This window comes from Antedon mediterranea, chromosome 8 (assembly GCF_964355755.1).
Source record: "Antedon mediterranea chromosome 8, ecAntMedi1.1, whole genome shotgun sequence".
NCBI lineage: Eukaryota > Metazoa > Echinodermata > Crinoidea > Comatulida > Antedonidae > Antedon > Antedon mediterranea.
The window spans coordinates 1,276,446-1,303,859 of record NC_092677.1 but is presented as its reverse complement, the minus strand read 5'-3'; the positions used below and the strand labels follow the sequence as shown (position 1 = coordinate 1,303,859).

At 32.4% G+C, this 27,414-nt stretch overlaps 3 protein-coding genes and 1 long non-coding RNA gene across 5 annotated transcripts; all 4 read right to left on the bottom strand.

The window, feature by feature from the left end:
- Window positions 1-1,245: 1,245 nt before the first annotated feature.
- Window positions 1,246-2,951, bottom strand: LOC140057039 (zwei Ig domain protein zig-1-like). Its single transcript, XM_072102579.1, has 3 exons — window positions 2,897-2,951; window positions 2,285-2,626; window positions 1,246-1,553 (listed from the first exon to the last, which is right to left on the bottom strand). Exons 1-3 carry the CDS (start codon window positions 2,949-2,951, stop codon window positions 1,246-1,248), a joined length of 705 nt encoding a protein of 234 aa, XP_071958680.1.
- A 3,122-nt stretch (window positions 2,952-6,073) lies between these two features.
- Window positions 6,074-8,723, bottom strand: LOC140057281 (uncharacterized). 2 transcript variants are annotated; one of them, XR_011846903.1, is made up of 6 exons: window positions 8,640-8,723; window positions 7,931-8,186; window positions 7,101-7,594; window positions 6,896-6,964; window positions 6,327-6,614; window positions 6,074-6,093 (listed from the first exon to the last, which is right to left on the bottom strand). It is a non-coding gene; the product is annotated as an uncharacterized lncRNA (long non-coding RNA). The 2 variants fall into 2 exon arrangements; XR_011846904.1 differs by lacking the exon at window positions 6,896-6,964.
- An 8,449-nt stretch (window positions 8,724-17,172) lies between these two features.
- On the bottom strand, window positions 17,173-19,112 carry LOC140056988 (peroxidasin-like). Its single transcript, XM_072102519.1, has 4 exons — window positions 19,007-19,112; window positions 18,585-18,642; window positions 17,651-17,989; window positions 17,173-17,474 (listed from the first exon to the last, which is right to left on the bottom strand). Exons 1-4 carry the CDS (start codon window positions 19,034-19,036, stop codon window positions 17,173-17,175), a joined length of 729 nt encoding a protein of 242 aa, XP_071958620.1. The 5' UTR covers window positions 19,037-19,112.
- Window positions 19,113-19,992: 880 nt separating this feature from the next.
- Window positions 19,993-22,148, bottom strand: LOC140056141 (V-set and immunoglobulin domain-containing protein 1-like). Its single transcript, XM_072101412.1, has 8 exons — window positions 22,041-22,148; window positions 21,508-21,855; window positions 21,108-21,398; window positions 20,799-20,840; window positions 20,516-20,655; window positions 20,375-20,407; window positions 20,153-20,248; window positions 19,993-20,004 (listed from the first exon to the last, which is right to left on the bottom strand). The coding sequence occupies exons 1-8, from the start codon at window positions 22,108-22,110 to the stop codon at window positions 19,993-19,995; spliced, it is 1,032 nt and encodes a 343-aa protein (XP_071957513.1). The 5' UTR covers window positions 22,111-22,148.
- Window positions 22,149-27,414: the final 5,266 nt, after the last annotated feature.

The following is a 27,414-nucleotide window of genomic DNA, read 5'->3' as shown; positions in this document are numbered from 1 at the left end:
GAATCTATTCCTACAGCTTCGTTAGAGATGATTTATTGTGGATGCAAGACACGATGCATAACCAATAGATGTAGGTGCAAGAAGTCAAAACTACCATGTACAGCTTTATGCCGCTGTAACAACGCTAAAGATGACGTAAACATTTGTATGAACGATCAAAACTGATGCCCTTAACATGTTCATTCCAAATGTAGCTTACGTGTTCAAATTTTCTTTTAAATCTATAATCATAATCGATCATATTGATGGCAGGTAGCTTACGTGTTAAAATTCTTTTTTAAATCTATAATCATAATCCATCATATTGATGGCAGGTAATTTCCAAATGTAGCTGACGTGTTCAAATTCTTTTTTAAATCTATAATCATAATCCATCATATTGATGGCAGGTAATTTTCAAATGTAGCTGACGTGTTCAAATTCTTTTTAAAATTTATAATCTTAATTCATCATATTGATGGCAGGTAATTTTAAAATGTAGCTGACGTGTTCAAATTCTTTTTTAAATCTATAATCATAATCCATCATATTGATGGCAGGTAATTTCCAAATGTAACTTACGTGTTCAAATTTCTTTTAAATCTATATAAATCATAACACATATTTGATGGCAGTGAATTTTATAATTTTACTAATTATTATTGTGTATAAATAATTTCATAGTTATGCAATTTTATTTATTATACAGTAGGCCTATGGTGTAGTTCAAATGTCAAAAACCATACTATCGGCCATTCTTGTACAAACATGTTTTAAACAATTTAAAAAGAAAAAGAAAAAAAATGTCATAAGACCAAAATGTTTCAGAGTTATATTAATATATTTGACTAATAGTTCAAAGTCAATAGTTGTAAAATCGGCCATTTTGTGTAAAAACTTGTCATTATAATAAATATGAATATATAGTTTCTGAACAATTTGAGCCCAATTTCATGTCTCTCCGATTATTGGTTACTGAGATACGATACATCAAGGTCAAAGGTCAAAATGTCAGAAATAAGACTTGCATCCATTTTTTGACAAAATGTTTCATTAAAGTGAATATAAAAACATATATTTAAAACATTTTGACACCATAATTAATTATCTGTGACTAGTGGTTCTCGAGATATAGGGTTATTATAAAAAATGGCCGCCATTTTTAATTATGCAAATTAAGAGCCTAGATGGCCGAATTTCGCTTGGGATCCGCCATATTCGTAATCAGCGAGGTCGAAATATCCTAAATCAAGTGGATCCCAGCTTCTACCCAAAAATGCTTCTTGCATCATATTTCAGGGGAAATAGAACTTGTCTATCTGTTCCACTGTAAGCAGCATTCTCTGCTCTACAGCGATAAACTCCCTTATCTGTTACATTGACATTATTAATCGTTAATGTTGCATCAGAAGTTGGATACTTTTGTGTATCAGACAAATCAAGTATGACGTCATCTTTGATCCATGTGATGGTAATCGGTGTCAGTATACCAATAAGATCAGAGCACGTAAATGTCACAGTTTCATTTGTGTTAACGGACAATCCTGTTGAAATCAGAACCGGGTTTTCAAGATCTGTAAAGGCAAAAAAACAAAAAATGTTACTTTTATCATCGTCGTGAGGTGGTTTCCCGAATGATCGTAAAATCAAAACGGTACTGGTTATGACCAACTAGCGTTATTGTCACCGGCTAGTCATCCATTCATAGAAGTACTAATGTAGTAGCCTGCCTGTACGGTGACCATAGAATGTGACCCGAGGCATTGCCTCACGACGACCTTGTTTTATCTTCTTATTGTACTGTACTGTACTTTCATTGGTCTTCCATTTTGTATGTTAAGTGTTTGGTTTTATGAAACCTGATCAACAATCAGTATATTAATTGAATACAATGTACCCTCAATAGGGACAGCTTCTCTTTGATTAATGCTTTTGTTTGAAGCCCAGAAAAGAATAGTAATATCTCTCTTCCTGGTTAGCTTTTTACAAATCTATTTATTTTCTTACTTATGCATACAATTTAAATTGATTGATTATTTATTATTCGTTAGCCAATGGCGAACATTAACAGGTACGTGAAAATATTAAATGTAAACATAAATCAAAAGGCAAACTACTGATAAATGGGTATCACTAGCTGGATCTCAATGGAGATGTTAAAAAAGTTCTATAAATAAATAAACGATAAGGTATATTGCAATGCTTTTTGGACTAACCTATAACCTTAAAGTAAATATTATAATAATTAAGATTATTTAAAATGTGAAAATAGGTCTTGTTAAATGATATAACAATTCGTACTCACATTGAACAGTCAGTTTTCCATAATCTTCACCAGTTTCAATAGCAGGTGAATCAATAATTCTACATTGATAGTATCCCTCATCAGACAACACTGTGTTTGCAATGGTGAGAGTGGCTACACCAGTGTGTGTGGTATCAACTGCATATCTACCATTTGGATTCGTTTCAGCACTATTAACAAGAAGGTTTAACCTATCTCTTATTGATGTGCTATTGTACCATTGAGCAGCCTGAAGTGTTCTTGAATCACTGAGTGTGTATTCACATGTGATAACAGAATCTTCACCTAATTTAACAGTAGCATTTTGCACATTGACTACAGGTTCAGTTTGACCATTTGTAACTTTAACAAATAAGAAAATAAAAACAAATGTGTTTAAATAATCTAGTTGTATCCAAACTAGTATTTGTTCACGTTGATTATTAAAATATAATTATGAACGAAAAAGATTGCAAACTTAAAGCATTTATAAAACAAATAAACCACCGAAATTGTCAGGCTGCATTTTAAATGCAACAACTTCGATTCAAACATGATTACAAAAATATACAGTTTTATCTAGGATTGGTTACATCATTCATCATTGCAGGTATTTTCAATATTCATACTTACAACCACAAAGTTGAACAATCAGAAGAACTATCGCACCTTTACATTTCTCCTCCATTACAAATCTGTAAAATGATTGAAATATTTAAACCCCGCTTCGATGTGCAGATAACTGTTTGACTATAATTGTCTCGCACTCTACCACACTCTACTGTATTGTATACTTTTAAATATTGATTGTTCCTGTTATTTTTATTAGTGTAGACTGCATTTGTTAGGCTTGTGATATATTGTGTTTACTTCCTTCATAAATATAGTGTAATGTACTTCCGTCCAAATCAAGATGATCAAATTAATCTTTTTAATTAGTAACCATTATTTAAACACTTGGTGGTAGATCTTATTTATACAGTACGTTCAAACAGTGCAAATTCAAACTGGTATTTCTAAAATGTCTTCCTTAAAAAACAGAAATGAACCTCAATTGCACCCAAACCCGGTCCAATTTGTCCCTAGAATTAATTTGTTCCGTTTAACACTTTGACTGCCAGAGAGGTTTTTCCAGTTAGAAACTGCCACCGCCAGCGTTTTTAGCCCAATTCGATGTTTTTATTAAAGCTGATTGAAACCATGTATGTGATCTGATTTATATGTAATTTAGACTAAAATAATCATAAAGATTTTAGCTTTACAATGGTACCAAGAACGATTTTTAAATCGCAATATGTAAATCGTAATAGTAAAATGAAAGTAACCCACTTTTTGAATTTTTCGTAGTTTCGCGCAAGAAAGTCGAGATATTCGCGATTTTGTGCAAGACATCACAATATGAAAATATCGCCCGGTGAGATCAACAAACAACAAAAAAGTTACTTACACGGCACCGATAGGCCTATAAAAACAAGTTATCACTATCGAAAAATGTATTACATTTTATAAATCATAAATCTTACATCAATGTTTCGCCAAAATCCACATAGTAAAGACACCAGGCCTAGTTAACCAGGCCTAAAGTTGGTCCGGAACCGTTTTACGACTTGGGCTAGGCTAGCCTAGTACTACTAGCCTAGGCCTAGGAGATAGTAAACTGATGATAATAACCATACCATTTCAAAACAAGTTTGTTGCGTGAAACTCGGTCACTTTCAGTAAATCACCAAAACAATTAGGGTATACATACAATAATAAAATTAAAGACTTCATATTGAAAATGACTCCATTATTTTTTATTCAGATAACAAACAAACATGTCAATCCACAAAAACCTTTGTAATGCTTCGGCGGCATAGCTAGCGCGCGACCGATACACAATGCGCCAAGCCATCGCTCTACGCGCTACTGTGATGCGCGGTGTTTGTTATTTCGACAGGTACCATTTTGACAGTCGTTCGTAACCAGATTAGTTACTTTCAAATTGTAAAACATTGACGGTCCAGACCGAATATAGTGTTCATATTTATAGTATATACCAATAATTAACCTATCTACCGGATTTCGTAAAAAAACGCGAAAAACGAAGATCTTCGTTTTTGGCAGTCAAGCGTTGTGTTTCCAAAAACGAAGATCTTCGTGTTTGGCCGTCAAAGTGTTTTAAAGATCAATTTGAACATTATACAACTCTTTGAAAAACCATGGCAGCAGCTGCAAGCAACCAAAACACATCTTGAAGGCAAATTAAATTAAAGAACGCTATATAACAATACTACAATTACACGTGTGTTGGTGTTAAAATCATTGATAGTCTAGTTTATTTCCCTTCTTATGCTGGTATAGTCATTATATGTCAATTTACTAATGCATTAAAACATTAACCAATCAAAGTTGGTCTAATACAAGCACGTTTTAATTCCACAAATCAAAACCAGAAATACAATTTTAATAGATGTATCGTTGTTTATTACATATCATTTTTTACATTTTTTAAGTATGTCTAGATGGTTTTCATCTTTACATCACATGTTTCTATATACCACTGGTAGATTATGTCACTATAGGTACATAGAGGTTTTTTTTGTTAATTATGATACAAATTGCAGAATTTACATTTCCTTGTTATTAATTTGTACGCGTTAAAGAGTTAAATCAAGAGAAAGAAAACACTTTCTACATGTTTTGATTTCTCTATATTTTTATAACAAAATCAACAAGAGGTATGTGATTGTAGTTTCAAACCAATGATATTCCATTAATAATTATAATATATATATATTTTATTTTTATTTTAAACATGTATATTATTTTTTGTCTTTTTGGCTTTAACATTTACATATACAGCTTGATTATCGTCTTTCTTATGTAGATCTTGGTATGTGTGGTTTGTTTCTTTATCTGTCTCTCTGGTATAAGTCATATACGCCTGCTGCTAAAAAAAATACAAAGTTTAGTGCATGCAAAAAAAAGAAGAATGAAAATCGTGTAAACTTTATTAATATATTGGTGACAATAGTGACGACGACGACGAGTGAAATTGAATAATTAAAGTTGAGGTAACATCCTTACCCCTGATTGGTTGGTGTTTATCGATGTCGGTACCTTTAAAATAAGATATCATATTTAATGTTAAAATAGTTTCCATTACTTAAGTATGCGGTATTTCATTAAACCTTTGGTCATTTTAAGTCTACACTTTTGCTTTTGTTTCTACTTTCTGAATTATACTTTACCTGTGAATTTGACTTCCTTATTTTGCTGATGATAAAACCCACAAGCAAACAGATAATGAATCCAATGAGCACACCAACAAACGTCATTCCAACAACAAGACCAGTTGAATTACAATCATTTTCACTCTTTGGAGCTTCTGTACTTAAAACTGAACAATTAATACTGAAGGATAAGTGTTTCCATGTTATTTCAAACATGTTTATACAAACGTCATATTTTACTTTTTAAGCACTCATGCAGATCCTGTGTGCACCCTCCCCCAGATTTCTTATCCTTTATTTGCTTTTCGCAAAATTCCGGAAGGCAATGCAACTAAACCATACATAGGCCTACAAAAGGATCAGTGTCTCCATGTCTTTTAAACATGTTTACAATAATGTAGTGTTGTCAAATATATTATACAAAAGTCATCACTATTTTCCCTTTTAAGCACTCATGCAGATCATTGGAATTCGGCGGGGGATATCCCCTCCCATTCCTATCCTTTATTTGCTGTACGAAAACGGAAAAACCCGGAAATTACAATAAATACAATGCAAACAAACAGAACCTACGTGCAGTTGACTTACTGGGTATAGAAGAAGTTGTCGTTAATGCTAAAGAAATATAAATCAAACAAGCAATAGTCAGACACGTCATGCGTTCATATTATAAAAATGGCTTTAATAAACTGAAACTTTCAGATTTCGCTGTATAGCTGTGCTTTATTTTTGTTACCGCATGACATATGTATTATGAATATTCCATTTATAATTTTGACATGCAGAAAATACTTATACTATAATGCCAATAAAATATATTATTTATCAAAATGTTTATTCCCACCAACCTATTGACAGTGTGGCAGTATTACTAAGTTTACCATCTGTTCCACTATAAGCAGCATTCTCTGCTCTACACTGATAATCTCCTTCATCTTCTTCATCAACGTCATTAATCGTTAATGTTGCATCAGAAGACGGATACTTGTCTGTATCAAAAACACCAAGTTCATTGCCATCTTTGATCCATGTGACGGTAATTGTTGGTACACCAATAAGGTTAGAACATGTAAATGTCACAGTTTCTATTTCGTTGATAGACAAGTTTGTTGGATTTAGAACTGGTTCTTCAAGATCTGTAAAGGCAAAATAAACAGTCTTACATTCACCATGTCGAAGTGTATAAACTAAAAAGATGCATTGTATATTCCAGAAATCAACTATCAAAACGCATCAGACTATTGTTGTATCTCAATTAGTGTAGTACCGGCATGATGTTTGTTTATATGGCGTTCCCTATTTATCTTTTTTTATGAATACTTTCTCAAATTGTTCAATACTCTAGTTTAATTAGTATATATACTCTCAATAGCGATAGCTTCTCTCTTTGACCAACGATATTGTTTGATAGTCTTACCCTTCCTATTATTATTTTTTTCTTGATAGATATTTAGATATTTGTTGTTAGTTTGATGTGCAATTTATTCTGAGAAATAAAATATTAATTGATTATTGGTAAGCCACTGGTAAACATTAAAAGACCACCATTCTGTTCACAATCACACTTATTTTTAATATAAAATATTTATTCATTGTTAAATGATGTAAACATTCATACTTACATTGAACAGTAAGCTTTCCAACATTTTCACCAGTTTCAGATTCAGATTCAGATTCAGATAATATTTATTTAGATAATAATGAATGAATATATACAAAATAGAAAAAAGATATTAAAGTGAACATAGATAAAGCAGTAATTGTTAGTCATTATTATCATGGATCCCTTCTAGAAGTTAAAAACTTGTCAACAGCAGGTGAATCAACAATTCTACATAGATAGTATCCATCATCAGACAATACTGTGTTTGCAATAATGAGAGTAACCACACCAGTTTGTGTGGTATCAACTGCATATCTACCATTTGGCTTTGTTAGAGCACTATTAACAAGAAGGTTTAACCTATCTCCTGTTGATGTGCTATTGTACCATTGAGCAGCCTGAAGTGTTCTTGTACCACCACCGAGTGTGTAATCACAGATGATAACAGCATTTTCACCTACTTTAAAGTAGCATTTTGTACATTGACTATAGGTTCAGTTTGACCATTTAAAACTGAAATAGAATACATGATATGAATTTATATATTTTGACATAGAAAAAAATCAATAGGTAGGTAATCGAATTTCGCTGACATTTTTTGTTTAAAAACGTCAGCGAAATTCGATTACCTACCTTCTTTTTCACATTTCAAGTATAACATTTCTATTCAATCACAGACACATCTGCTGAGCATTTTAACTAAAATTAACATTCTACATCACACTTTTAACATTATTTGTTTTAATTACTTATTTATGTGTTTCGAGAAAGTTTTGTATTTTTATTATTATTATTTTTAAATTATTTGTTTTAATTATTTATTTATTTGTTTTCTAATTTCTTACTTACAAGAACATAGTTGAAACATTAGAATTATTATTACACCATAGATCCCCTCCATTAAATCTGTAAAGAAAATGAATCGCGTCAGAGCCAGCAGGATTACAGACTTGTAAATTACAAACCATGACTACTCCGACTCCTGAGATAAGTCAGCCGATTCTCGGTATGTATCTATTTTCATTATCATACAACAGCCACATCATGATACTGGGTATGATCAACTAGTGTTCATGTTTCTGCTCTCCGCAATTCATTCATGTTGCTGTTTAGAGATAATAGTTTTTCTTATGTCAATAAGAATACAATTGTTCAACCCATCATAATTTGGTTATACAGGGTCATAACAATTAAGCATCGTGACTTCTAAAGCCGAAGTTATATTCATGTTCGGACCTCTATCATTACCACACTAGACAGGCTTTCTTTACCAGTTATATCTTTCTAAAAGAATGTGAATGAGGAAAGTTGATCATCATACTCATCGTTGATTTTACAGTCGCGAAATTACCTCACGTAAAATATTCATTCTTCCTATACAGTGTCAGAAATGTGAATTGTCAAGCCATGTACACTTTGATATAACAATGTTTACTTCCTCTAGATCATGCTATAACGTACTAGGATTATTGTTCGTTTATCACGAATTATCTAAACTATCCAAACATTCAGTAAAACAATTTAAAATAATTTGATAAAACATCTTGCAACAACTTACTTTTTGCCGGTGAATGTCCAGAGAAATTAACTAGCTGCGATTGTTTTTTACTGCAAAAAAATGTATGGGTGCGAATTTGTATGAAAAGGAAATTTTAAATTCCGCTGCATAAGGTGCAGATCTGTTTCGCTATTATTGTCTCGCACTCTACCACACTCTAATTATCGTATTGTATACGTACTTATTGATTGTTCCTGTTATACGAGTATGGACTGATTTTGCTACTTCTTGATATATTATTTTTACTTCCTCATAGTGTACTGTACTTCAGTTCATGTCAAATTTATTGAATCATTAAGATGATCAAATTACAGTATACTCGTAACATTAACATTTAAAAACAGAAATGAAATATTATTGCAACCAAACTCGCGCACGGGTATAATTGAATGCTATCCCTGTCACCAGATTAGATTTACCGTACTCATTGTTATGCTTCAAGGAAAATAAGGTATTACCACTACACCCCTAAACCATATTTTGTTTACATTCTTATAAAGAGGAAATTAGCTTACGGTACTTGGTTTTAAAAACAAATTCAAAATACAAAAATTCAGAGGCTCTATAAAACGGTCACATTCTAAATTCGTTCACATTGAATTTCATTCAAAATCCCTTCAAAATCTAAATCATAATATATCATATTGATTTATGTTTATTAAAATGACTGTGAAGAGTAATGAGAGTACCGTATGTAATATCAATAAACCAAGACAATTGATTTGGAACTGCGTTTACTAGATCTGTGATGGTGAAATTAATAATCGTAATATACATATTCAAGAGTCAATCAGTGGAAACTCAAATCAAACTCAGAAATATAAAAGCGCGAGAATGTCAAATCAATTTTAACTTACGCACAGGGGTGGCGCCAGGATCTTTCCGACGCCGGGGCTAAATTCCCCGTCGGGGGGCTATGCGAGTGAAGCGAGCATCACTTGGCTTGGGGCCAGGGGGCCGCCAAGGGCCCCTGGTGGGGGTCCGGGGGGAGCCGTTTTAATCAGATTTAGGGTAGCCAATTTTTTCAATTTTGTATGGTATATAAATAAAATACTGTGTGAAAAACACATTGCAAGAAGCTGGTCCGGTACGATGACCGTGTAAATCCATTCTTTCAAATTTAAAAATGAAGTTTTTAAAGTTCAATATGCCTATCATAGAAAATATACGCTAACGTAAAACCTACCCACGGGCCAAGAGGTATATCGTTATAATCGCAGAGACGTAGGAAGGTTGCTGTCTGGGGGTGCGAAAATTGTAAATGCGCGAGATATCCATGGTCTGATCTGTAAGAAAATTTTGAAAAATAGAGCTGCTAGGTCCCCAAATTGCAATTATACATTGATATATAAAACGAAATTACAAGTCTATCAGACAACAAGCCCACCGAGGTTGAAATGGAGCTAAGGACATTTAAACAACTAGAGTTGTTAGGTCCCCGGATATTGGATTATAGTATTTCGAAAAAAAGAAACAAAATATATAAGGCTCCAGGACCAGCCCAAACATTAGGGTTGAGCTGCTTAGAAAATTGTGAAAAATAGACCTGCTAGGTACCTGGAAATTGCACTTATATAGGCCCATATTGATAAATGAAACGAAATTATAAGTCTACAGAACCAGAGCTAAGAAAATTGTCAAAAATAGAGCTGCTAGATCCCTGCAAAACATTGAATATGAAACGAAATTATAGGTCCAGCCCACCATGGTTGGGGTGGAGCTAAGAACATTCTAAAAATAGAGTTGCTAGGTCCTGGAAATTTAACTTATTATACTTCGAAGCATAACACAAGATATATACCGGTACGTCTCCAGAACCAGCCCTACCATGGATATTAAAAAAAAATGAAAAAATAGAGCTCAAGGTTCAATGCACTGACTGTATATTGTACATCGAAATATGAAACAAAATGTACGGTGAGTATACATGACCAGCTCTATAATTTAGGACGGTTGAGCTAAGACAATTTTGAAAACTAGAGATGCAGGTCTTCAAAAATTACACCTATACTTAAAAAAATTTCAGACATAGAGGCCTAAACAAGTTACCCTTTTAACTTTTATTTGGAGGGGAATGCGTCCACAAGCGTAGACCATTTTCCATCGGGGAAATCAGTTTATTTCCCAGAAGTGAATCTGGAATTTCGATGTACAGGCAGTTCATGACATACAGGACATTGGAAATGTAATAACTTAACTATAATAAGATGTTGGCTAAACGAAAATGGCATGGTTTTTTGTTTAGTGATGTAGGCCGAGCCTACAGTGAAAAACGTCTATTTCAGGTTCAGGTACCCCACGGTAATCGTAAATTAAAAAATTGAACATATGAACAATAAATAGATCGCGAAGATAATTCGTACCCTTTTGCTGTCGATACACAGTACACGACGTAACGCGTCAGTAAACTTCGCCTGGAAATTAACTGCACAGTACACATTCTGGTCCCTGGGTGGAACATGATATCACGCGTAAACCGCGATGGGCCGGGCCGCGATTTTTTTTTGCCGGGCCCAATGTTAAACGATTCGTACAAAGGGACACCGCCAGACAAGTGCATACCTATTGTTTATTAGATCGCTGGCAATAATGCATGCATAATAAAGTGTAATAGCCCTCTCCGACGTACTTTAAAAAAAATGGAACTTCGCGGTTTTCTAGTCGCTGAAGCTACGAAGTGAACGCGAATGATTTTTACTGTATATTATATTCCCCGACGAAAAGTACTCGCGTTCCCCGACGTGGGGGATAGGCTCCCCGGCGAGGGGGATACAGCCCCCGTAGTCCCCCCCCCCTCCCCCGCTGGCGCCACCACTGCTTACGCAGATGGAAAATGGCAGCAAGCAACCAATGCACATCTCATAAGCGAAATAAAATTAATAATAATAATAATAATACAAAAGAACAAGCGTATTGGTGTTGTACTTATGCATTATAACATTACATTCAAAGTAACAAATCAAAGTTGGTATACTAAAGCAAATTAATTATATAATTACAAAATTACAAAATAACGAACAACTTATTCATTTGAATAAACTGTTACATTTTTAAAACAATGTGTGATGGTTTTCTTCGTTATATCACATGTTGCGATATACCGTGGTTCTGTCAGTTTCACTATAGGTAACACTTATAAGTAAAAACTTGTAAGTATGATATTCCAATAACAATAATTAATATTGTATTCATTTATCTTGAATAATGTATTAACTGTTGTCCTTCTTGGCTTTAAAATTTACATATACAGCTTGATTATCGTCTTTCTTCTGTAAATCTTGGTATGTGTGGTTTGTTTCTTTATCTGTCTCTTCAGTATAAGTCATATACTCTTGCTGCTAAAAATAATACAACAGTTTAGTGCATGGAAAAAGAAGAATGAAAATCGTGTAAACCTTTTGATATGATGGTGATAATGGTAATAATAAATGATGATGATGATGATGACAAGAGAAAGTGAATACTTAAAGTTGAAGTACAGTATAGCATCCTTACCCCTGATTGGTTGGTGTTTTTTGATGTAGGTACCTTTAAAATAAAACATATTTAATGTTAAAATCATTACTCAAGTGTGCGGTATTTTAAACACTTGGTCATTCTATGCCTATCTCTTTTGCTGGGGCTACTTTAAAAATTATACTTTACCTTTGGATTTGATCTCTTTATTTTGCTGATAATAAAACCCACAAGCAAACAGAGAATGAATCCAATGAGCACACCAACAAACGTCATTCCAACAACAAGACCTGTTGAATTACAAACGCCCTCACTCTTTGGAAACTCTGTACTTAAAACTAAACAATTAGTACAGTGTTACCATGTCATTTTAGACATGTTTACAATAATGTAGTGTTGACGAATATATTATAAAAAGGTTATCATTATTTTCCCTTTAAGCATTCATGCAGATCCTAGGGATGAGGCGTGGCATATCCCCTCCAATGTCTATCCTTTTTTTATTTGCTTTTGGCAATGCAAAACAAAACCCGGAAATTTACAATAAATAAAAATGCAAGCAAACAAAACCTACGTGTAGTTGACTTACCGGGTATATAAGAATTTGTTGTCAATACTAAAGAAATATAAAACAAACAAGCAATATTTAGTAAAACACGCCATGCGTTCATATTATAAAAATAACCCTTAATAACTAAAATTAACTGAAACTTTCAGATTTCGCTAAAGCAGTGCTTTATTTTCGGTTATAATTATGACATGCATAAAATACTTATACTATACTATGATGCCAATAAATATATTATTTATCAAAATGTTTATTCCAACCAACCTATTGACAGTGTAGCAGTAGTAGTGCTAAGTTTTCCCTCATTTCCACTATAAGCATCGTTCTCAGATCTACACTGATAAACTCCTTCATCTGCCCCATCGACGTCATTAATCGTTAATGTTGTATCAGAAAACGGATACTTGTCTGTATCAGAAACACCAAGCTCATTGCCATCTTTGATCCATGCGACGGTAATTGGTGTTGGGAATCCATCAGGTTCAGTACATTCAAATATTGCTGTTTCATGATCGTTAGACATTAGCTTCAAACCTGGGTTGTCAAGATCTGTTCATGAAGATAAGATAAGATAAGATAAGATAAGATAAGATAACTTTTATTGATCCTCAAAAAGGAAATTCATTGCTCGTCATAATAACAAAGAAAACACTATAAAAACAAATATAGCATAAAACCATTCATATAAAAACATCTAAAAAAATACAATATAAAATTATCTTCTTGACTTCCTGTTGTACTGGATGATACCGGAGGGAATAAAGGATTTAGCAAATCGATTTGTTTTCACACTGAGGAGCCTCAATCTACCACTTGGATTAAGTTGGTCTATGATCACTTTGTGGAGAGGATGAGAGGCATCCGACTCATTGCGTTCGAAATCTTTCTGGAGGTGTTCTAGGTGCACATCGGTAAAGGAAGGCAGTTCCAGACCAATCATTTTACCAGCCCGACGGATGAAAGTTTCAAGGCGTCCTTTATTCCCTCCGGTAACATTACCAGCCCAACAGGAGAGGCAATACGTCCAAACACTACATATAACGGATCTATAGAACGAAAGTAACATCAAATCACAGGAGTTAAATTTATATAAAGTTCTCATACAATACATTCTGGGACTTAATTTTTTGCTGATGAAGTCTATATGGTCTCCCCAACTCAGTTTATCATTGAAAACAATTCCTAGATACTTGTACTGGTCAACAATTTCAATTTCTTTACCTTTGATAGTGATTGGTTGAAAATTAAATTTATGTTTAGTCCTAAAATCAATGATCATCTCCTTTGTTTTTGATGCATTTATTTGGAGATAATTATCGTCACAAAATTTAACAAATCTTTGTATTTCGCTACGATAATTTTCATCATTGTTTGAAACTATGAGACCAATAGTACTAGTGTCATCAGCGAATTTAAACAACGGGGCAAAGCTCATCATTTAAAGATCTGTAATCCGCCGTATACAAGGAATATAATTTAGGTGCGTTGACAGTACCCTGAGGAACACCGGTGTCAGAGGTTTGAAATGAAAAATTTACATAACAATTTTTAAAATACTCTTTGTCTTTGTCTATTAAATGTATTACCATAAACACAGCTTATTTTCATGATACATTTTTATAATAATTTGTTTGTGCTACAAATACTATTTATCAACAAGGCATGTGTGTAAACATTCAAGAAAAACATTTTAATTAAATATAATGAACAATAGAATACTCTACTTGTTAAATATTGTACCTTGTGTGTGTTTTTACAATGTTATAAACATGTAAATAAACATTTGGGATAGTCAATAGTCTAAAATAGAGTAAATTTCTAAGCAGCTTTCTCCCACTCTGAAATGTATATTCATAAAATTCTAATACTTACAATTGACTGTGAGTGCTGCAGAGTCTTCACCAGGATTTCCAAGATTGGTGCTAACAGTACATTTATAGTTGCCTGTATCACCTCTTACAACCTCAGTTATTATAAGATAATTATTGGACAAACTGTATTGATCATTTGTTGCTTGTCCTGTAGAAATCACAAGAGCAGGTCCTTGTTGTTCACCATTGTCATCAACTTTTGTCCAAACCAGTTGATTCAACGAATCTCCTATAAAAACGTTTGGAGTACACATCATTGTTACATTGTCAAACTCATTGACTGTACCAGCATCCACTGTCACTGGTGTTTGTGCACTTGTATCTGAAACTAAATTAAAAAAAAAAAAAAAAAATAACGATTTACGATTGCGTCATTTTGTGAAAAAAAATATATTTTTTAATATTTGTACATACAAACACAAAGTTGAATAATCAGGAAAATCATCGCACTTGTACATTTCGCCTCCATTGCAATTCTATAGAATATAGAACTCTTTTCCGCTTTATTAGGTGGTGACTATTTCACTATTATTGTCTTGCACTCTACCACACTCTACTGTATTGTATACTGAAGTATTGATTGTTCCTGTCGTTGTTATGATTGTGATGAATTGCCATTCATACTTGTGATTAGTTTTACTTCCTTCACAATTATAGTGTACTGTACTTCCGTCCAAATCAAGATGATCAAATTATTATTTTTTAATAGTATCAATTATTTAAAATAAAATAATAAAACACGTGATTATTATTAAATTGTATTGTAGTTCAAAACAGTGCAAACTCAAACTGTGGTATTTCTTAAATGTGTTTAAAAATCATTAACAAAATAAAAATCGCACCCATATACTTTAAAGCCCTGTTCCAATTCCCAGGAATCTAAATATTCCGTTTCAAAATTAATTTGAACTTACTCAATTCTTTGTATAAAATATGGCAGCAAGCAAACAACGTACATCTCGAGGCGAATTAAACGAAAGAAGGCTATATAAGAATAATACAATTACACGCGTGTTAAAAGAATTGATTTTCTAGTTTATTTTCCTTCTTAATGCTGGAATAGTCATTATATGTCAATGTAATAATGCATTCAAACTTTAAATTCAGTAACGAATCAAAGTTGGTCTGGTACAAGCAAGTTTTAATTAAAACAAATCAAAACAAGAAATACAATTTTTTAATAAATGTATCGTTGTTAGTTACATATCTTTTTTTACATTTTCCAAGTATGTCTGTGGTTTTCATCTTTATATCACATGTTGCTATATAATATTGGTATATATTATGTCACTATAAGTACTTGTGTATATGTTGTTTAGTTAATGATAATACAAATTACAGCATTCACATTTCCTTGTTATTAAATTTGTACGAGTTAAAGAGTTAAATCAAGAGAAAGAAAACACTTTCTACAGGTTATGATTTCTCTTTATTTCTATAATAAAATCATCAAGATGTATGTCATTGTAGTTTTAAACCAATGATATTCCATTAATAATAAGAATAATAATACTGATGTATTTCTTTAATTTTATTTTAAATGTATATGAATATTATTTTTTGTCCTTTTTTGCTTTAACATTTACATATACAGCTTGATTATCTTCTTTCTTCTGTAAATCTTGGTATGTGTGGTTTATTTCTTTATCTGTCTCCCCAGTATAAGTCATATACGCCTGCAGCTAAAAAAAATACAAAAGTTTAGTGCATGCAAAAAAAAAAGAATGAAAATCGTGTAAACCTTTATTGATATATTGATGGCAATAGTGATAATAATGATGGTGATGACGACGACGAATGAAATTGAATACTTAAAGTTGAAGTAACATCCTTACCCCTGATTGGTTGGTGTTTTTCGATGTCGGTACCTTCAAAATAAAACATCATATTTAATGTTAAAATAGTTTCTATTACTTAAGTATGCGGTATTTCATTAAACCTTTGGTCATTTTAAGTCTACACTTTTGCTTTTGGTTCTACATTCTGAATTATACTTTACCTGTGCATGTGACTTCCTTATTTTGCTGATGATAAAACACACAAGCAAACAGAAAATGAATCCAATGAGCACACCAACAAACGTCATTCCAACAACAAGACCAGTTGAATTACAATCATTCTCTCTCTTTGGAACTTCTGTACTTAAAACTGAACAAATAATACAGAAGGATCGTGTTACCATGCCGTGTTTTAAACATGTTTACAATAATGTAGTGTTGACAAATATATAAAGTCATACTTATTTTCCCTTTTAAGGCGTGATACAGATCATGGGGATGGGGCAGGGATATCCCTTTCCGTTGCTATCCTTTTTTTTCGCAAATGCAAAATCCCGGAAATTTACAATGCAATGCAAACAAACGAAACCTACGTGTAGTTGACTTACTGGATATAAAAGAAGTTGTCGCCAATGCTAAAGAAATAGAAAATAAACAAGCAATAATCCGACACGTCATGCGTTCATATTATAAAAATGACTTTAATAAACTAAAACTTTCAGTTATCGCTGTTTACCTGTGCTTTATTTTTGTTACCACATGACATAATATACTGTAATATGAATATTCCATTTATAATTATGACATGCAGAAAATACTTATACAATGATGCCAATAAAATACATTATTTATTAAAATGTTTATTCCCACCAACCTATTGACAGTGTGGCAGTATTACTAAGTTTTCCTTCTACTCCCATGTAAGCAGCATTCTCTACTCTACACTTATAATCTCCCTCATCCGTCTCATTTACATTATCAATGGTTAATGTTGCATCATAATTTGGATACTTTTCTGTATCAGACACATCAAGTGTGGCGTCACCTTTGATCCATGTGATGGTAATTGGTGTTGGGAATCCAACAGGTTCAGTTGTGAACGTTGCTGTATCATCCATCTTGACAGACAATTGGGCTGGAGTCACAACTGGTGTGTCAAGATCTGCAGTGTAAAGACAATTTGACTATTAAATGTAATACCATAAACACAGCTTTATTTTCATGACATTTGGATAATTTTTAATTATAATTATTTATTGTAATTTGAAGATTGTCCAACAGAAGTTATGTCTTTAACTTTTACTAGAAAAAAAAACAACAAAGGAATGACAAACTCACATTGAACTATAAGTTCATCATAGTCGTCAGCAACTTGGCCATTTTGTGTGATGATTCTACACAGATAATTTCCTGCATCATTTACTTCAACAGCACTTATCATAAGATCCTTGTCATTAGATAAGCTGTAACGACCATTGCTTGTTTCTCCTGTATCACTAGATACGATAGGGTTTCCTAATATTGGAGTACCATCAGCATCAGCTCTGAACCAAACAAGTCGATCCAATGCATCATTTGTTGAAACTGTATAACTACACGTCATCGTTGTAATCTCACCAACTTTAACTGTATCACCACCCACTGTCACAGACGTAGTTTGTGCATGTGTACCTAAAACTAAAATATAACTGTACAGTAGTTATTATAAATACTGCATATTGTGCACTTTTATTGCATGTTTTTCGAGTTTAGGGTAGACCTACGTTGATTTGGTGTTATAAAAGATAATGCTTTACTCATTTTTAAAGACAGCTTGCTAAAAAGATGTGCTGTATGTCTACTACCATTTATTAAACATTGTGTTGATGTCAAGAAAGGTTTTTTTGTCATTTCTGGAAACAAAATTATAGGAAATGCAAACAATACAAACAAAAAATACTGAAAATGTTTATATATATATATGTATTATATATAACTATTTGCACAATTAGTAGCACAGCGACAGTAAAGCAACATGAGTATGTCATGATGTTACAGGCCTCATGCAGTATTTAGCTAACGTACCTATATCTAGCATTTGAACCTATATGACACGCTAGGACGGACATAACTATGTATGTCCATCCTGGCGTGCCATAAACCTACCGTAAACAGAGATATATTTACTTTACAAACAAAATATATTTAGTTAATAACTGTTCAAATCATCAAAGTTTATGAACTCTTAGAAAATGCTTAATAGTATTAGTTTAGTTTAGTGAATTGTACTTACGTCGTAAATATAGAAGAAACAATAACAAGAAGGAAACACTCTTCATCTTCACAGCAATCTATTTACAAGAAGGAAATGCAACTTTACGAGTACAGTACATTATTTGTAGTAAGGCTAAACACCGCCCTCTTCTGTTCATGATTAAAAGGGCATATTTTTTTAACGATCTTTGCTCTGTACTTCTGTACTGCAAGAAGGCCTAGCTACAGTAGCTTCTTGTTGACCACTGACATCAACTTTTGACAAAACAAGTTGAAGCAACGATTTTCCTGTAAAAAATGTAGGAGTGCACATCATTCTTACATTGTTACATTTTAGCAGCATCCACTTGTATCTGATATTAAACTAAATTAAACAAAATAACAATTAACGATTTACGATTGCGTCATTTGTGAAAAACTATTTTAAATATTTGTACTTACAATCATCGCATTTTTATTTTTCGCCTCCATTAAAAATCTGTAAAATATGGAAATCTGTTCCGCTTTATTAGGTGGTGACTATTTCACTATTATAGTCTTGCACTCTACCACACTGTACTGTATTGTATACTGAAGTATTGATTGTTCCTGTCGTCGTTATGATTGTGGATTGCCATTCATACTTGTGATATATTAGTTTTACTTCCTTCATAATTATAGTGCACTGTACTTCCGTCCAAATCAAGATGATACAATTATTCTTTTTTAATAGTATCAATTATTTAAAATAAAATCATAAAACACCTAGCCTTTTAAAAATTGTATTTATACAGTAAGTAGTTCAAACTACTATTTATTATTTTTATAGGTATTTCTTAATGTCTTCCCTAAAAAAGAAATGAACATGAATCGCACATAACTTTAAAACCTCCGTCCAATTTGTCCCTAGAATTTAGTTTGTACGTTTAAAAATCAATTTGATCATTACTAAACTCTTTGAAAAAATATGGCAGCAACCAACCAAAGCACATCTTGAGGCGAATTAAATTAAAGAATGCTATATAACAATAATACAATTACAAGCGTGTTAAAAGAATTGATTGTCTAGTCTATTCTAGTATGTCATTATATGTCAATGTACTAATGCATTCAAACATTAAAATCAAAGTAACGAATCAAAGTTGGTCTAATACAAGCAAGTTTTAATTCAAAAAAATCAAAAATAGAAAATAACATTTTAATAAATGTATCGTTGTTAGTTACATATCTTTTTTTACATTTTTCAAGTATGTCTGTGGTTTTCATCTATATCACATGTTGCTATATATTGGTATATATTATGTCACTATAAGTACTTGTGTATATTTTGTTTAGTTAATGATGATACTAATTGCAGTATTCACATTTCCTGTTATTAATTTGTACGCGTTAAATAGTTAAATCAAGAGAAAGAAAACACTTTATCAATGTTATGATTTCTCTTTATTCTATACGGTATTCTATAACAAAACAACAAGATGTATGTGATTGTAGTTTTAAACCAATGATATTCCATTAATAATAAGAATAATAATAATAATGTATTTCTTTTATTTTATATTTTAAACATGTATATTATTTTTTGTCCTTTTTTGCTTTAACATTTACATATACAGCTTGATTATCGTCTTTCTTCTGTAAATCTTGGTATGTGTGGTTATCCTCTTTATCTGTCTCTCCAGTGTAAGTCATATACGCCTGCTGCTAAAAAAATACAACAGTAAAGTAAGATGAATTACAATCATGCAAACCTTTATTGTGTTTTGGTTACAATGATGATAATGATCAAAGTGAAAGCGAATAATTAAGGTTGAAGTATAGCATCCTTACCCCTGATTGGTTGTCATTTGTTGATGTCGGTGCCTTTAAAATAAAACATCAAAAAGTAAATTGAATACATTTTCCATTAATTGTGACGGTATTTCACTAAACCTTCGACTATTTTTTTCTACTTTCTGAATTATAATTTACCTGCGATTTTGACTTCTCTATTTTTCTGATAATAAAAACCACAATCAAACAGATAATGAATCCAATGAGCACACCAACAAACGTCATTCCAACAACAAGACCAGTTGAATTACACACGCCCTCACCACTCTTTGGAACTTCTGTGTACGCAAGATTCAGGAGAATCAGAGTTACCAAGTGATTGTGACATAACAAATATACAAAGGTCATATTTTTTATTCGCAAAATTATAGGGCCAAAAAAATCGAAAACTATTAGTGCAATGCAAATAAACGAAACGTACGTGTAGTTGACCTACTGGATGTAGAAGAAGTTGTCGTCAATGCTAAAGAATAGGAAGTATATGATTATGTTATTTAAACATAGTCAGTGCATCTATTGGTTTTATATATTGTCTTGTTCTATATTATAAAAAGGCCTTTTATAATTAAACTGTGTAGTTGTGCTTTATGTCCATTACCGCATAATACATAATTGTTGGAATATTCCGTCTAATTATGATAGATTCTTTGGTTCCATAGAATATACCTATGCTCTCAATAAAATGTGATATTATTGTATCGTTAGTTATAATAACTTTATTTCAACCAACCTACTGAGAGTTCGAGAAGATTACTCGGTTTTCCTTCATTTCCATTGTAAGCAGCATTCTCTGCTACACAACGATAACTTCCTTCATCCATTTCATCCACTTTATTAATAATTAATGTTGCATCAGAAGATGGATATTTGTCTGTATCAGAAATATCAAGTGCAATATTCTCTTTTGTCCATCTGACAATAATTTGTGTTGGTTCACCGATAAGTTGAGTACATGTAAATGTTGCGGTGTCATTTATCATGGCAGATAATGTGTCCGACTTCAAAACGGGGGTTTCCAGATCTGAAATGACAAAGCCAAGTATTAAAATGATGGTTGCCTTTTTTACAAAATTTATTTTTTAAATGACTTAAATATACAGTATATCATTCGTGGATTTATTAATACTTACATTGAACAATAAGGTTTCCGTTGTTTTCACCAGAGAAAATAGATGAATCCACAATTCTACATAGATAGTATCCATCATCAGACAACACTGTGTTAGCAATGGTGAGAGTAGCTGTACCAGTTTGAGCAGTTGTTGTTGTGACATTAACTGTATATCTACCATTTGGATTTGTATCTGCAGTATTAACATGGACGTCTAACTGATCTCCATCTGAATTACTATTGTACCATTGAGCAGCATTAAATGTTCTTGAACCACTGAGTGTATAACTACAGGTGATAACAGCATCCTTACCTAATATAACGTTAGCATCTTGTACATTGACAACCGGATTTTGTCCATTTATAACTATATACACAGAAAATGAATGCGTGGCAATGTATTTAATGAAACCAATCAATTAATACAAACAATACAATAAATAAAAATTGGTTACTACGTCATCGTCCATAGTCATTTCAGTCTTATAGTCTATGTTGAAATAATAGTAGGACCCTACTAATAACATGCATGACATTTAAGTTTCTACTTACAGTCGCTTTGGAAAATCAGGAAAATTAGTGCACATTCACATATCACCATTACTTCTGTTAAGAAGGACATGCTGGTCACGCCTAACAATCTGAAAATCCAAAATGATACTTTCACTCTTGTCTCTCAGGACACTGATGGTTCTGAATGCCAATTGATTTACATTTGTGTTTACTTCCTCCATGATACTGTACGGAGGCCCAATGTTTAGATTACTTTTTGTGAACAAGCATATTTCCAATATTTTTAAAGTACTGTCTTCTTACGAAATAATGCGCCCTCTATTTACCGAGGAATTTGAAGCTTCTAACAGATTGGAATGTTCCATTCATCGCAAATCAATACATTTGTATAAACGTATATATTAAATATATCCAAATAGTATTTTTTTAAGAAAGTCGGCCTTTCTTCAACATTATGATGCTGTACTCGAGCTGATCAATTATCGTAGAAGGAGATAGTATTATTGTGTGCGGATATTTTTCAAGATGGACATCCATTAGACAATGTATACCACGGAAAACACCCCTATTTGGGACAAATCGTTGAACCTAAATTCTTTTTAATTGTCAATAACTAATTGTCTAACTCAATTTAATTTGTAAGCAGGGTTAAATCAGGTGGCTAAAATCAGTACCGAAAGTACGAACCAACTTTATATACCATCGAGTAGAAATTCTAGAAGTACGGGCGATTTACAGAATTTTTCCCTTACGTAAAATAATTTATATATAGATAATGATGAGTGAAAATTGGTATTGAAAGTGTTATGGTATCCTTACCCCTAATTGGTTGTCGTTTTTTTATGTAGATACCTTTAAAATAAAACATCAGCAAGAACTTAATGTTAATCCATTTCATTACTTGTGCAGTGTACCGTAGTTCATGTAACCTTTGAGAATTTTACTCCTTTTTGGTAATTCTACTTTATGAATCAGAATTATACTTTACCTTTGACTTCTTTATCTTTTATTTATTATTACTTTTGCTGATAATAAAGCCCACAAGAAACAAATAATGAATCCAATGAGCACACCAACAAACGTCATTCCAACAAGACCAGTTGAATGCATACGCCCGCACTCGTTAAAGCTTGGTTCCCACAAAAACATAACGCAAGGACGTAAACGCAACGCAAGTGTTTTAACCAATGACAAGCGAAGTTATAGACAGTTAGCAATCACAAGCGAATAAGCCATCGCTTGTGATTGGTCAATTCACTTGCGTTGCGTTACGTCCTTGTGTGACGTCGCTAGTGGGAACCACGCTTAATAGAGAAGGATCAGTGTTTCCATGTGTTTTACAATAATGTAAAATGTTGACAAACATACAAAGGTCATATTTTACTTTGTAAGCACTCATGCAGATCCTTTGAGCACCCTCCCCAGATTCACTATCATTTATTTGCTTTTCGCAAAATCCGGGAAAGAAATACAACTAAACAATAAATAGGACCACAAAAACAAAATGTTCAATGCCATGTGTTTTAATACACAATAATGTAGTGTTGAAAAATATATACAAAAAGGTAGCCCTTTTAAGCATTAATACAGATCCTGGGGATGAGGGCATTCCTATCCTTTATTTGCTTTATGCAAATGCAAACACCCGGAAATTTACAATAAATACAATGCAAACAAACAGAACCTACGTGTAGTTGACTTACTGGAAATAAAAGATGTTGTCGTCAATGATAAAGAAATAGAAAAGAACAAGCAATATTAGTAAAACACGTCTTGTGTTCATTACAAAAGCCTCTTATATTACTAAAATAAACTAAATAAAAATCCTTATTGTTTCCCATCAATGCAAAAGTTCAGAATTCATTTCCCATTATTTTTCCCAAACATTTTACCCCAACTTTCAGTTTTCGTTGTGTGGCTGCTGTGCTTTAAATTAATTACTACATAGCATAATAGGAATATTAGCCATAAAGGACCATATTACGACAGGTAATTGGTTATTAACAGTTATAGAAAGTTTGTTTTCCTACCAACTTATTGACAGTGTAGCAGTATTAAGTTTCACATCTGTTCCACTGTAAGCAGCATTCTCTGCTCTACACTGATAAACTCCTTCATCTGCATCATCAACGTCATTAATTGTTAATTTGGACTTTACGAAACACGACGGTTAGGAGACGACGAATATAATCAAATGTTCGCTATCTAAAGCGTAAAATCATACACAGTCAACAAAGCCGTTAGTTACGCACCCTTGCGCGAAGACGACGACCGACAGAATCTCAAGTCTGACGTCATCTTTGATCCATGTGGTGGTAATTGGTGTTGGCAATCCATCCGGTTCAGTACATTTAAATGTTGCGGTTTCATCGTTGACAGACATTAGGTTAAAAACTGGTTCATCAAGATCTGTGTATGGAAAGTTTACATTTAACAATTTTAAAATATTGTTCAAATATTAGACCTAAATGTAATATATATCCTTAAATGTATGACACATAACTAGCTGTATTTTTATGATATTTTATGACAGCCACATTCGCTCTTTTTGTACTTTGTCCTGAACTTAATTTGTATTTTTTACTCACAGTGCACCCCAACCAGATAATTAATTGGCATTTGATTTTATATTTTATATTTTTAAGCATCATCTCACTTTGAAAGTCAAGAAGTGTAAATTCTGTATAAAATGCATCATCTACTACTCACAATTGGCAGTGAGTGCTGCAAAGGTTTCACCATCATTTCCTAAATTAGTATTAACAGCGCAACAATAGTTGCCTGCATTATCTCTTTCAACATTAATTATTATCAGATTATTATTGGACAAGCGTTATCGACCATTGGTTGGTTGTAGAAATCACAAGAGGACTTCCTAATTCTTGTTGACCACTATCATCACCTGTCGACTAAGCCAGTAAGCAATGAATCTCCTGTCAGAAATGTAGGAGTACACATCATTGTTACATTGGCTGTTGCAGCATCCACTGTCACTGGTGTTTGACCACTTCTATCTGCAACTAAAATAAAAAATCCGAAAAAATAGCGATTTACGATTGCGTCCTTTTGTGAATCTTTTTTAAATATTTGTACTTACAACAACAACAGCACTATCGCACTTGTACATTTTGCTTTCATCGCAGTTCTATAGAATATGGAAATCTTTTCCGCTTTATTAGGTGGTGACTATTTCACTTTTATTGTCTCGCACTCTTCCACACTCTACGGTATTGTATACTGTTGTTGTTGTTCCTGTCGTTGTTATGATTGAGATGAATTGCCGGTCATTGTTGTATTATATTATTTTTACTTCCTTCATAATTATAATGTAATGTACTTTCGTCCAAATCAAGTTGATCAAATTAATCTTTTCAATTAGTTACCGTTATTTAAAGACATGGTTTTAGGCCTTATTTATACAGTGCGTTCAAACAGTGCAAACTCAAACTGGTATTTCTAAAATGTCTTCCTTAAAAACAGAAATGAACCTCAATTGCACCCAAACCCGGTCCAATTTGTCCCTAGAATTAATTTGTTTCCGTTTAAAGATCAATTTGAACATTATTCAACTCTTTGAAAAACCATGGCAGCAAGCAACATCTTGAAGGCAAATTAAATTAAAAATTGGTGTTAAAATTATTGATTGTCAAGTTTATTTTCCTTCAATGCTGGAATAATTATATGTCAATGTACTAGTAATGCATTCAAACATTGAATTTAAAGTAACGAATCAAAGTTGGTCTAATACAAGCAAGTTTTAATTCCAACAAATCAAAACAAGAAATACAATTCTAATACATTTATCGTTGTTTTTACATTTTTCAAGTATGCCTATTGTTTTCATCTTTACATCAAATGTTGTTATATGCATACCATTGGTATATACAATGTCACTATAAGTACTTGTGTATATTTTGTTTAGTTAATGATGATACAAATCACAGCATTCAAATTTCTTTGTTTTTAATTTGTACGCGTTATAGAGATCAAGAGAAAGAAAACACTTTCTAAATGTTTTGATTTCTCTTTATTTTTATAATAAAATCAACAAGAGGTATGTAATTGTAGTTTCAAACCAATGATATTCCTTTAATATTAATAATAATAATATATTTATTTACTTTCATTTTAAACATGTATTTTATTAGTTGTTTTTTTTATCTTTAACATTTACATATACAGCTTGATTATCATCTTTCTTCTGTAAATCTTCTGTGGTTTGTTTCTTTATATGTCTCACCAGTATAAGTCACATACGCCTGCTGCTAAAAAAAAAATAAAGAAGAATGGAAATCGTGTAAACCTTTATTGATATATTGATAACAATAGTAATAATAATAAATGATGAATGTTGATGTAACATCCTCACTCCTGATTGGTTGGTGTTTTTCGATGTAGTTACCTTCAAAATAAAACATCATATTTAATGTTAAAATAGTTTCCATTACTTAAGTTGCGGTATTTCATTAAACTATTTGTCATTTTAAGGCTACACTTTTTATTTTGGTTCTACTGTCTGAATTATACTTTACTTGTGCATGTGACTTCCTTATTTTGCTGATGATAAAAACCACAATCAAACATATAATGAATCCAATGAGCACACCAACAAATGTCATTCCAACAACAAGACCAGTTGAATTACAATCATTCTCTCTCTTTGGAACTTCTTCTGTACTTAAAACTGAACAAATAAAACAGAAGGATTAGTGTTTCCATGTGTTTTAAACATGTTTACAATAATTTAATGTTGACAAATATACAAAGGACATAATTATTGTCCCTTTTAAGCAGTGATACAGATCATGGGGATGGAGGGGGATATCCCTTTCCATTTCTATCATTTTTTCTTTTTGCAAAAGCAAAAACCTGGAAATTTACAATACAATGCAAACAAACAGAACCTACGTGTAGTTGACTTACTGAATATAAAAGATGTTGTCGTTAATGCTAAAAGAATAGAGAAACAAGCAATATTAGTAAAACACGTCATATCACAATAAGCCTTTTATAATAAAAAAAAAAATAAGAAACCTTATCGTATCGCACCAATGTAAAAGTTCAGTATTAAAACATTTCCCTTCTTTTTCCCAAAAATTTCCCCCAACTTCCAGTTTTTGTTGTGTAGCTGCAGTGCTTTAGATTCATTACTACATAGCATAATAGGACCAATTAATTATGACAGGCAATTTAGTCCTTACAGAAAATATCAATAAAATATAATATTTTTGTATCAACATTTAAAATGTTTATTTTCCAACCAACCTATCGACAGTGTGGCAGTATTACTAAGTTTTCCTTCTTCTCCACTATAAGCACCATTCTCTGCACTACACTTAAACACTCCTGCATCCGTTTCATTTACATTATTAATCTTCAATGTTGCATCAGAAGGCGGACACTTTTGCATGTC

Bases quoted from the DNA above. Each gene is read 5' to 3' on its own strand.
- LOC140056988 (XM_072102519.1), bottom strand. From the start codon at position 19,036: ATGGAGGCGAAAAATAAAAATGCGATGATT. The intron at 18,643-19,006 runs GTAAGTACAAAT...TCTTGTAAATAG, and splicing joins AAAATAAAAATGCGATGATT to ATTGCTGTGAAGATGAAGAG. The intron at 17,990-18,584 runs GTAAGTACAATT...GTTATATTTTAG, and splicing joins GTTTCTTCTATATTTACGAC to TTTTAGGTACACATGCACAA.
- LOC140056141 (XM_072101412.1), bottom strand. From the start codon at position 22,110: ATGTCCTTCTTAACAGAAGTAATGGTGATATGTGAATGTGCACTAATT. The intron at 20,841-21,107 runs GTTGGTTGAAAT...CCTATTCTTTAG, and splicing joins TCTTCTCGAACTCTCAGTAG to CATTGACGACAACTTCTTCT. The intron at 20,408-20,515 runs GTAAATTATAAT...TTTATTTTAAAG, and splicing joins TAGAGAAGTCAAAATCGCAG to GCACCGACATCAACAAATGA.
- LOC140057039 (XM_072102579.1), bottom strand. From the start codon at position 2,951: ATGGAGGAGAAATGTAAAGGTGCGATAGTTCTTCTGATTGTTCAACTT. The intron at 2,627-2,896 runs GTAAGTATGAAT...TATTTGTTAAAG, and splicing joins GATTGTTCAACTTTGTGGTT to TTACAAATGGTCAAACTGAA. The intron at 1,554-2,284 runs GTGAGTACGAAT...TTGCCTTTACAG, and splicing joins TGGAAAACTGACTGTTCAAT to ATCTTGAAAACCCGGTTCTG.